This window comes from Ixodes scapularis, unplaced genomic scaffold (assembly GCF_016920785.2).
Source record: "Ixodes scapularis isolate PalLabHiFi unplaced genomic scaffold, ASM1692078v2 PGA_scaffold1__304_contigs__length_218370807, whole genome shotgun sequence".
NCBI classification, from domain to species: Eukaryota; Metazoa; Arthropoda; class Arachnida; order Ixodida; family Ixodidae; genus Ixodes; species Ixodes scapularis.
In genome coordinates this window covers 95542653-95554841 of record NW_024609846.1, presented here as the reverse complement: position 1 = coordinate 95554841, position 12189 = coordinate 95542653, and the positions used below count along the sequence as shown (strand labels likewise).

Below are 12189 nucleotides of genomic sequence, written 5' to 3'. Positions count from 1 at the left end.
CATTTATTGGTACCCTCAGGGCCCGAAGGCATTACAGAGGGGGTGGGATTATTACGTACAAGTTAATGGAACACTCAAATCACAATCAACTTCTAGTAGTATTGATACAGCTTTTTTAAAATCAACAGGATTAACAATTGTGGCGATGGATGTGGAAAGGTGATTCCAGTCAGCAGACGTACGAGGTATGAATGATCTGTAGTAGGTATTAGTGTGGCACTGTGGAATTTCGACTTTATGTATCTGATCATTGCGTGATGATATGTAGGATGGCTCCAGTAGGAGTTCAGTCTTAAGTATAGGGTTGTGAAAAAATATTTTCTGAAATAAACTTAATCGATAAAACTTTCGGCGCAAAGAAAGAGCTGGCAAGTATAGGCATTTTTTCATAGAGGTTACGCTTGATGTACGATGGTAATTAGAAAGAATGAAACGCACTGATCTATTCTGGACAGCCTCCAAGGCGCCGACAAGGCTCTCAGTGTTAGGATCCCAAACAGCAGAAGCGTACTCAAGTTTTGGCCGGACTAGTGTTTTATAGAAAAAGAGTTTCAAAGTCGAAGGAGTCTGGAAAAAATTACGTTTTAGATAGCCAAGCATGCGGTTGGCATTGGAAATGACGTGGTTAACATGCGATTCCCATGAGAGGTTAGATGTGATGTGAACGCCCAGATATTTGTAAGTGTCAACCCGCTCTAAAGTCATATTATTAAGGATCTAGGAAGGAGGATCGTTAACTCGCCTGGAAATTATCATGTGTTTACACTTGTCGACATTTAATGACATGTGCCAAGAGTCACACCAACTTGAGATGGAATCGAGATCATTTTGAAGAAGTAAGATGTCGGAACTGTTAACAATTTCGCGGTATACAACACAATCATCTGCAAATAAACAAATAGAAGATCTTACATTCAATGGTAAGTCATTAATGTAAATGAGAAAGAGAAGAAGGCCAAGCACAGATCCCTGAGGTACTCCGGACGTTACTGAAACTTTGGACGAGTCGGTATTATTACAACTTACAAACTGTGAACGATTAGTTAGAAATGCGCGAATCCACGAAAATACATGCGGTTCAATGTTAAGTTTGTGAAGCTTAAGAAGAAGAAGGTTATGATAGACCCTGTCAACCGCCTTGGAGAAGTCAAGAAAAACACTGTCAATTCGTGAACCACGATCTAGAACGCGATGGAAATCATTTGTTAGTCTTACAAGTTGTGTCTCGCATGAAACAAATTTCCTAAAACTGTGTTGGTTAACGTTGAAGAATGAATTACATTCAAGAAAATTAACCAGATTAGAATAAATTATATGTTCCATCGTTTTACAACAAACACTTGTGAGTGAAATGGGTCTAAAGTTAGAAGGGGAATGTTTGTCTCCAGTCTTGTGCAGTGGAATCACCCTTCCAGTTTTCCAGTCGTCTGGAAGCTGACCTAGTGAAAGAGATTGCTCAAATAGTTTAGACAAAATGATTGATGTATATTCTTTTGTATTCTTTAGAAACTTTGAGTTAATATTGTCAACACCAGATGACGATGATTGTTTAGTTGACTCTATAATCTTTAAAATGCGATACTCATCAATGACAATTGGATTCATGGGAAAAAAGTCATATGAAGGATATGATGGACAAAATGAATCAGTAACATTATTAAATACACTAGAAAACATGTCATTGAGAACAGTTGAACACAGTGAATTGGAAAACATTTCACCGGACTCATTTCTAAGTGAAAGGGAACGCTCAACACTGGGATTCATTACACTCCAAAACTGTTTATGGAGAGAGTCGTACCTCACCTTGTAGGATGTTGGTTTCTTGAAGTGCAACTACATCTATGGTTTTCTGCTGTAGAATTTGCCGAAGTTCAGGAATGCGTGTACGAAGGCCATTCACGTTCCATTGGAGAATCGATGGGAATTTGGGGTTCCGGTTTCGTTGACACGGCCTGTTGGCTTTCCCTCCCTTTACTATGACTCCATAAGAGGAAGAATCATGTTAAGGAATGAGAGGAGAAGTCGTGCCCACTGCACATCCACAGTAGATAGAAAAGCGTAAGCCATGCGGGTTACCTTCTGAAGAAGTGGTATCCAGCTTTCCCATGCAGATTTAGGTGTAGGTTCAGCATACGGGCTGGGAGGAGGCTGCGGCTTCTGAGCAGGCGTCACATTCAATGCTGGTCTGACAGTGTCGGCTTTCGATTCCACAGTGCAGGTGTGGTGTTTGTTCAATTCAGATGCTCCCTGCGTCGTTTTGCCTTTTCGCTGAAGTGCTGCAGCGTAATTCACAGCACTGACATTAGGCTCCTTGATGGGATCATTCCTTCTTTTCGGTGGGCTTGGAGGGCGCTGACCATTTTGATTTGCGTTGGCTGTCTTATACTGTTGGACAGCTGTCCTTGCAGCACGAAAATCAACGGCATGTTGACGTGCGTAGTTGCGAGTCTCGCTTTCTTTCTTCCATTTGGGGCAGGATGAAGAAGTGGCAGCGTGAGATTGTCCACAGTTGACACAGTTTTCTTGCGCCGAACACTCGGTGTTGCTGTCATGCAAATCTCCGCAGCGGCTACAAATAGGAGGTCGCTTGCGAGTCGCTTCTCGGTGTCCATACGCGCAACACTTACGGCACTGAATGGGGCGTTCCTTGAATAGAGAGACTGGGTGACGGACATGGCCGAGGTAAACATAACTGGGCAGTGTCATTGTAGAGAAGGACAGCTTCACTGCTGTGCTCTTGCCAAGTCGTCGCAATCTTGCCACTCGACCTTCCGGAGATCTCACGTTCTGTTCGATCTCTACTTCAGAAAGCGCAGGATCAACGTCTGTGATGACTCCGACGGCGTAGTGTCGCGGAACCGGCTCATATGCTCTGACCTTCATTCCACAAAGCTCGGAGCAGGCAAGGAGCGTTCGAGTCGTCTGGCCATTGTGTGTGTCTACTGCAATTAGGTTGAGCTTTTTGTCGGGACGGACCTCAAGAATGCACTCCGGGCACATTTGTTCCAAAGCAATTGACAGTTTAAGGCTGCTGAATGTTGCGATGAGCTGATTTTCAATCGTTGATACAAAGATGACAGTCAGCCCTTCTGTCACTTTTGGCGAGTGGGTAACTGTATCCGTGCTTTTGCTTGAGTTTGAGTCAGTCTTCTTGCGTTTTTTAGCTCCTTTGGTCTGCCAGCCTTCTTCGTCGTCGTTGAGCTCCATGTCAGAGAGTTGTGACTCTTCGGCATTCAATACGTTGATATTTGAATGTTGATCAGCTGTGGGGTCTTCTGCCAAGTCAGCAGCGGAAGCTTCGTACTCCGATTTTGCAAGAGATGTACCGCATATCGAGGAACTCACGCTGTTTCGGTCGGTTAACAGCTCTTTGACTTGCCGTTAGTGAGGGAGTTCTAGTGGACATAGCGGAGTCGTTTCAGAAAAGCCGAGGAATAATCCCCAGCCGACCGGCACACCTGCCCGCATGCAGTTGGAGGCAGGCTTCGCACTTGTATAGGCTCAAAGAAAAACGTGTAGAAGGTTGATACTATTAAAATATAGCCACAAATAAGAGAGACGAAAAGAGCACAGACCTATTCGAAGCACGTCTTCTTCTTCAACCTACATTAACGCAGAATACGTTTTATCAACAGGATTCTATGAGAAAACCGTCACGAAGAATCGTCACGTGAATCTCCCCCGCTGATTTCAGCGTGAATATTTTTGTTGCGTTATTGGTCTTAAGAGATCATAAAAAAACTACAGGAGGACACTTAAGACTGCTTGCGTGTAGGATCCGAAAGCATTCGCACACACAGCGCATTCCTACAAGCAGCGGGCCCCGCTGCCCTCCGCAGAAACCGGCCGGGCCTCTGCGGCCGCGCGTGCGCCACCCTCTCCCTTTTACCCGCGCGCGTGCCTTAGCGCCAGGAAGAGACTTTCTGTGTGGGGTGGCGTTCCTTGGAACTATGACGCGTCGCACCCAATAGGAATTTATTGCAATTTTCGCTCAGCCGGAATTTAGGTGCAGTTTTTCGTGGTTAGACATTGCCGGCTGCGTTCTATGAAACAGTTAATGCTTTCGCATAAAAAAAAAAAAAAATATATATATATATAGTTTACACCCACATCCAAGTTGACTAAAAAAACAAAATAATCTCATAAATATTTTTTTATTTTTTTTTTATTCTGGAGCTCCTATTTGGATTTAAAATGGCGTCTTTTAATGTTTGTATTTTAATGTAAGATAGGGTATATTATTAAGTTATTAGGTACCCACCTAAATTTCTCTGCTACGCAACCGTTTTTTTACAAATTTACATTTCGTCGATGGGAACACCGAACAACGAATCACGTAGCAAAAAGCGTGAGAATAATGTGCCGCCGTCCTGCGTTTCTTTATCTCTCGTAGGGTGGATCTGTGTCCGTAGTACCTTCCTTTCGCAAAGTTTCGCACGAAGCCGGTTAGGCACTGCACTAGACTATACGATCCGTGCGGGAACTATAGGGGGCGCTTCGAAAAACGCGTGTAGCGCCACTAGCGGAGGAGCTGGCGTTCGACAGTGAGGCGCGTTCAGCAGCCTGCATGCGGCGCCTTTTCGCATGCCAAGCTGTGGCGGCGGAAGCGCGCACGGACGAAACTTTTACTTCTTGAGTCTATACGTTGAGGGTGACGCTGCATGAGTACTGGGGCAGAAGGGCACTTAGCTGTTCTCCACTTGAGTTTGAGTCGTTATTAGGGGTAATTTCTCTAGTTGCGGCCGAAAAAGGAGTTAGAGCAATTTTCCGAAAAGCAAGACGGCCCCCACCATAATTGCTCTGAGTAGGAAATTCATTTCGCTTGTGGCTGCAAACGTAGGACTGCTGGAACGATGATATTTGGAGGCGAGTGAAATGTTCACTAAATTTGTGCACGAAGTGTGCCAAGTTTAATTAAGACAGCAGATGTGAAACTTATGTTTCTAACGAATAAAGAAACAAAGCTGTGCGGGGTATCCAATATTGGACCCAAAATGTTGTGTTATAGCGGGCTGCGCAAAGTGCAGATTTGGGCGCACAGGTGCTTGAACTTGACAGTAACATGACACAGCACTTACTATACCAAAAAGAAGTGGCATAGGGAAACCAGGTGGAAATTAGGTTTGGGCGACGTAACTCAATGGGAACCGGTTTTGACCATGAAAGGGCTCTCAAGAGAATACCACCCGTCGTGGGAGGTGGAGACTTTACAGGTAGGAAGGGGCTAGTGGACTGTACTTCCAATGGAAACAACTTTACGAAAGGTGGTTCCAAAGCCGAGAAAACAAAGTTGTCGGCCAACACACGGTTTGGCCGTCAAGGGCTTTTGCGGTCAGCTGTTGTGTAATAACCTGATGTGCGAGGTGCTGATTTTCGGCGCACAGGTACTTTGACATGACTATAACTTGACACAACACTTATTGTACCAAAAAGAGGTGGTATACTGAAATCAGGTGAAAATTTAGTTTGGGCGGCGTAACTAAATGGGAACTGGTTTTGACCGTCAAAGGCTGTCAAGATAATACCATTCATCGTGGGAGGTGCACACTTTACAGGTAGGAAGGGACCAGTGGACGGTACTTCCAGTTCGAACCACTTTGCGATAGGTGAAAGCCGAGAAAAAAAATTGTTGTCTACAGAACTCGGGGTGTCAGCGTTTCTACATCCAAAGGTAGGCTGATCAAGAAAGAAAGCACACCACATGAACTTCCATACTCAAACGTCGACTCTCCAGTGATTCCGAGTTTCATTGTAGTTTTCCTTAAATTCAGATATGTCACTTTTTTTTTACCGTTTGAGTCTTTCCTCATGAGGTACAGATTGCGTGCCGTACTTGTCCGGAAATATCATAGACATGTACGATGCATGGGGACGAAACTTCTTTGGAGGGCATTCCTCCAACGAAATTGGCACTCCACACCCGCGAGTGTGGGGTGGCATTTCAGTTCGTCCCATCGGCGCTAACACATGTAGGCGTCACTGGTACGAAAACAAACGCAGAGCGCAAAGGGGCAGCGTAGAATATGTCAGCCGTGCCGACACAGTGGCATACGTGATCGGGAGAACAAATTTCTCGCGTCGTACGGCACGGGTCCATCGCTGTCGCTGTCCCACAAAACATCGGCGAGGGCAAGAACTGCGAAACTTTGTCCCCACGAGATACGACGCATAACTATTGAAGCACTTAATGACGCAGCACAGGCAGCACTTCATGCTGTGAACCCAGCGCAACCGCACCGCTCCAACTTCTATGCGTACCAACGTACGTGGCGTGGTTATGGTTTCGTTTTCTCTGGGGTTCTCACTGCCTACCTTCGGTACCGGCCGCGCGGCAGCGCGCCAGTCGCGTAGCACGGAGTGTATAGTTTGTTGAGATTAATGAAAGAAGGGCGAGGGAGAGTAAGGCCGGGGAGGAGGAAGGAGGTGGAACGCTACAGAGATTTATTCCCCCTCTCTTCTCCAGCGTTCCGTCTGCTTTCTCCTCCCCGGCCTTCCTTTCCCTCGCCCAACCTTCTTGAGTCTCAACGGACTATAATCAGGCTTATAGGTAGAAGTTCGTGTTTGTATGCTCTGCTTTTTTTTTTTTAATTAGAGGTTTTTTTTTCTTTTTCGGGGGTTTATAATTTTTTCAGAGATGACACCGTCTTTTTCGGTGTCAATTTTCGGTGCCGGACAAGAAATTGGTGTTTATCGGACTCAGCAAAAGCAGGGCATTGCCATAGGATTCCCAAATCTTCGAAGGACATGGGCGCGACCCGAATACTTGGAAAAACCTTCATGTGCCAAAAAAGGAAGTAACAATAATAATTTCTGTTTCCTAAAAAAAAAAGGAAAAAAAGCAGACTTGTACGTAGTTCAACTACTCTACTCAAGTTACTGTAGTTTAACTACTTTTCTGAGTAGTTTAGGAACTTTCAATTACATTTTTATTTCGGTAATCTGTAGTTTACTATAACTACTTTTTCCGAGTAACTTCTACTCAAATTACAAATTACTTTCCAATTTTAATAGCAGGGTTGGTTATCAACATACATTCCTGCACAAAGCATGGGCACATCCAGAGCTCCGTTTTTTTGTTTTCTTTTTATTTGGGGGGGGGGGCGAAAAACTTGTAAGGATTCTATTCTCCCATTCTTTCGTGTGTACCGGACATCCACCCATGTCCAATTGCCCTCCGAGAAAGGGGGACGGGGAGGGGTCAACTTTGTTAAGGGGGGGGGGGGGGACGCCCCCCCCCCCCCCCCACCCCTTGGATCCGCCCCGGTACAAAGAGGTATAAGATGCTGGAAGATCAGCTGATATTTGCAAAGAGGGGAAAGCATGTGGCGTAGGCAGGGGGTTAGGATGGTTTGGAGGGTCCGAAACCCCCTAAAATTTTCACGAGGCCCCCCACTGCAACAACCCTGCTGCGATGCGCGGGAAGCGGAGAGACATGTCGCAAGTGAGGCCGAGTAACTGCAGGAATAACGCCGAAGGCTGGCGTTTCTTCGTGTCCCGAAGCTGAAGGAGACGACGCATTTGAAGAAAGGGCTTGTCCCCGCTTCTCCCCAACGTATGAACTCTCGCCTACTACAGGAAGTGTACACATGCATCCTCACTCAGAGGAGGCAAGAAAATTCAGCACCCGCCCTAAAGCTCACCTGCTGCTCCCGTAGTTTGTGCTGTACATAAAGAATTACGCGTTAAAGGGCAACGTCAATGTAACCTTTTTCCGTCGCATTTCCTCCCGAAACTCAGAATATGCAGGTCTTTCAAAATTCGAAGATCTTTCAAAAATCTTAGTAATTCCTCCCCTGTTTGTAAAAAAAAAAAAATTAAGTTGTGTTGGAAAGTACTCTAAGTACATTGTACAAACTCTAAGTGATGCCTGCGCGTCTACTTACCGCAATACACTCGAAGATCCATTCTCTGCGATCTACGAAATCAGCTCAGGCGAATGATGAGGCGGAACATCCGTTTAGAGCTGAAAATGAAGCTAGCGCTGTGGCATTACGCAATGCAAGCGCATTTCTTATAGTGTAAATTACTACTTCAAGTAAGTTTGGGAAACTTGTACTTTACTTGAAGTACATTCTCTAAGCATCTACTTATACTTTACTAAAGTATTTTTTCTGGTACTTTCCAAGGACAGTTCGAATGCCGACTTAAGAATACATTCCCCAAATTTGAAAATAAAAAAGGGCGTATTATCATGTGAAAACACGCTATCGTCTTTCGAGACGTCATCTGGCCATCTCGCTGAGTGAAGTAAGGGCGGCTGTAAGACCGATATAAATAAGTGCCTTATATGTTGATTGTGTTAAATAGCTCGTCAGCGAGAGTAAAACAGCTACTCTGTGGCGACTTCACTTCATCAAATATTTGCCGTCATTTCCAAAAAAAAAGCTGACACACCTCCGATTACCTCTAAAGCAATGCATACCGATTAAAAAAAAGAAAAACTGTATAGGGGATGAAAGGGCATCTTGAAAGATTGTGTTAAAATGTACTTGTACTTCACATTGAAAGAGCATTTTGTATATAGAACTTTATGTCAAGTACACTGCACCAGGTGTATTTAGTACTTTACTTGACGCCGACGCCGCTCAGGCTGGAAACGGGCTCCTAAGAGCTGCGCTCTAAAAAGAAAAATGCATTTCACTTGTAATGACATCGTCGAATATCGTGCCCTGCGGCGCACCTTAGACGCATCCTTCAACTACAGTCCATATTCCCTGTTGACTATAAACGAACCTAGGATATGGAAATGAGTGAATGGATAACAAAGAGAGCCCACATAATAGCCACCAGCGCTGGCCGCATCTTCTTCAAGGAGGTGTTGTTCACAAAGGTACTGAACGTTGGGGGACGCTTTGTTGGCATTTTGATAATCCTGCTCGCAGTTCGTTTCCTGTCCTGTTCTCTGCTTATCAATGTTCCCTTACAGACGGTGTTCGCCACAGCAATAAATGCCGAACTGACGACAAAAAGAGAATCAACGGTTTGTCGTAGCGGGGTCAAATATACAAGCAAAATAGAAAATTGTCTTATTTTTCTGTCAATTTCTCATTTTCTTCCGTTTGTTATTTATTTGACACTGAATAGTTTGCATTGCAGTTGTGGGTGGTTTCCCGTTCTGCGTTGCGCCTGAGTGTGGCAATATTTACTTCCGTAAAACAACCCATTTTGCTTGATGATTTTTTTCGGAGAAACTCTGGGAAACAAAAGGCGCCTTTGGAAAGGAGATGGGAAAATCTTCATTGTACTAACCTCGGGGTGAAATATGAGTCACAATCGGCACAAAAGCGATGTTTTCGCGAGCTCAGTCTAACTCACCGTAGCTTATTGGAACTAGCAACAGGATTAGGTTGCTCGAAACAATGTTCACGTTGGCTTGTGCCACGCCCACGCCACTTCATACCGAAAAACTCAGAAAATGGCGGAGTGCCGAAAATGTATTTGAGATAATGAGTATAAGATACTCAAAAATGTAATCGAAATACACAAATGAAATATCCTCGATCAAAAGTATTTGCAAGGTACCAAGATACTTCAAAAAGTGTTTGAAACACAGTGTCTTGAGTAGAGTATTTGAGATAGGCACAAGTCTGGCAACACGGGATGCGGACTCCGCGAGGCAGAGTGTCGGATTTTTCACTTGTGTGAATACCGCATAAACGACGCTAATTACTTGTGAGGCCCTCTCTTGAAAGGTGCAGCGTGGAAACAACAAAGTTCGCTGCACCGGAGTAATTCCCTCGAAGTTACACTGAGCGTACAAACCCCGACGACTGCAAACAGATCCTGGACTTTCTGCTTTCTTACGTGCGACAGGCCAATCTAATTCAGTTAGTCACCCATCATTTCAACCATTCCATTTCACTCCCCCTCCCCTTCCTCCCCTTCCTCCTCTCCCCCTCCCCCCCCCCCCCCCCTTGCCTCCCTCCCCCTCAGGCTGGGATGACTTCAGGCAAGAGAACCGTAGTGGGTAAATTTTTTCACGCAAATAAACAAATTTTCCGTTTTCACCATAAGTAGGTGGCGCCAGAAGTAAACGACGTCGCTAACTCCGTCGTCTGCGACCGCACCCAAACTTAAATTTGGCCAATTTTTTGCTCTAATTTTTTGTTTACAGGAAGAACACTGTGCCTTGAATTTGCAAACGGTAAAACTGACCTGCTGAGTGCACAATCGTTGAAAAATTGAGTTTTCTGCATGTATGTGCAGATTGTTTCTGCTCGTGTTACAGCCGCAGGTCCGCTTGTAAACCCTATATATATATATACCTATAGTAATTGACAGATGAAGTAGCGCTGGGTGTGGTGATAGTGCCGCTGACGATGCGAAAACTCGGGCCACCAGTTGAACAGGGTGATTAAAGCCTGGTCTCTCATCGGTGTGCAGGGAAGTCTCCTTGGCGGACAACGTGCACTCCGAGTACAAGTCCCGGGAACTCAAGTCCGTTCTCGTGGACGCCATTGGGGACCTCGTCAGATTTCGCATTCACGCAAATCACGTCAACAAGTACAACGTATACAACCAGGTAAGGTTGTTTTGTTTTTTTTTAATAATATTACCACCAAAAGATACGCGATAATGAAAGACAAGGCAAACACGTCTGTAGTCGCTGTCAACTCAAGAAGCGCAAGGCCTCCACTCATTAGGTTCACGCTTCTCGCTTTGTCATTCCTTCCTAGGCGTTCTTATTGGCTAACGCCGCAATCTCATTGGCTGCGGCACGATTATTGAGGTTCATACGTCTCTGACTGATGTGTTCACGGCGTCCAAGCAAGTGGTCCCCAGATTACCGCCTGATGACGTCTCAGAAGTGTCACACTTTCGCCGGCCGCAATCCTGGCGGTGTCACAGGTGGTTGGTTTGGCAGACGCCTGTTCCCCTGCACGTCACTCTTCATCTTGACAGTCCACGAAAGTTTCGGCAGCCAGGGGTAGGGACGCCATGACGACAGCGACACTCGCGTTTGCTCGTGCTTTTTGTGCCGGGATTTTTATGACAAACCACCAGGATCACGGCATCTGACAGCGTAACACGGCCCGGCTTTTGCGACGTCGTTTGTTGACATTTTGGAATCACTTTCGACGCGGGGGCGCAATAGGACGCTAACGACACCAATCGAAGACGAATTCCCGGCATACGTACACTCAAAAAAAAAAAAAAAGAATCAGCTATTGAATGAAGGGTTCGTGGACGCCCTAAGAACTCTTTCAGCTCCTGAAGAACGGTTTCTCCTCAAGCACTATCGCCCTCTGGCGCTCTAGAAAGGCAGCGGGGCGACGAAGAACTCTCGCATAAAAAAGGAGAGCTTTAAAGCACCCCTCCGAGGTTTTTCACGAAGAACCGTTCTAGGGGGTGATTAAAATAATGTTTTTGTGTTGCGAAATATGGACAAGTCAAAGAACCCCTGAGAGTTATTTTACGACCAGAGTTTTTATTTAGAGTGCAGTTGGGTATCCTTAGGGTGCATCGCAAGAGTAAGCGCCTCAAAGACAGGGACAGAGAACAAGACGACACCAAGCTCTTTAGTCTTAAAACTCCCTCTTTCTTTTTTTTTTTAAATTTATATTCACTGGAAGCTTAAAAAACGCAGGCAGTGGCTAATTATCTTTACGCCCATTGCTGTAGGATTCACCCTTTGGTGGTCCTATCGTCAAATGCAACAATCTTATTACCTGGAGAGCGATAATCAAATGCCCAGGACTCGCCACGTCCTGCGTTTCTTAGAAAAGCACTGACACACCAAAAGTTTTTTTTGTTGTTGTTGTTTTCGTTGTCTAAAACAATGCGAGTTGTAGTCATAGACACGCAAAAAAATACCAGAACGCAAAAAAAAATCCCTTACGCGCGCGGTTTTTTTTTAATTTTTGGCGCCCTTCTATTCCGCTTTTCACCTTCTCGCTTCTTTTGATTTGTGACGTCAAATATCAGGAAATTTAGAAGCTTTGTAAGCGACATATCTGTTACATTTAATAACTACATTCGTAAAGCCTGTTTTTTAACGCAATGGCGAACGCACTACGGCCCTTCTTTTTGAAATACTGAAAATCGGAGTCCCGTGTGATGTCGCCTCCTGGCTTTAAGTTTCTACCCTCCCTCGGAAAACATGGCGGCACTCGATGCATGTAGCAGAGGACGATCGGTGAGTCAGTGAATCGGACGATGGTGGTCTTTTTTAGGTGCCCGACGACC

General features: G+C 45.2%; 1 protein-coding gene across 1 annotated transcript in view; it reads left to right on the top strand.

Moving 5' to 3' along the window:
- Positions 1 to 12189, top strand: part of LOC121046804 (centrosomal protein of 104 kDa) — a 129780-nt gene that overhangs the window by 51750 nt on the left and 65841 nt on the right. The window contains exon 4 of the mRNA XM_042290273.1: positions 10387 to 10525. Within this exon, the coding sequence (XP_042146207.1) occupies positions 10387 to 10525 (139 nt within the window). The remainder of the gene's footprint in view (positions 1 to 10386; positions 10526 to 12189) is intronic.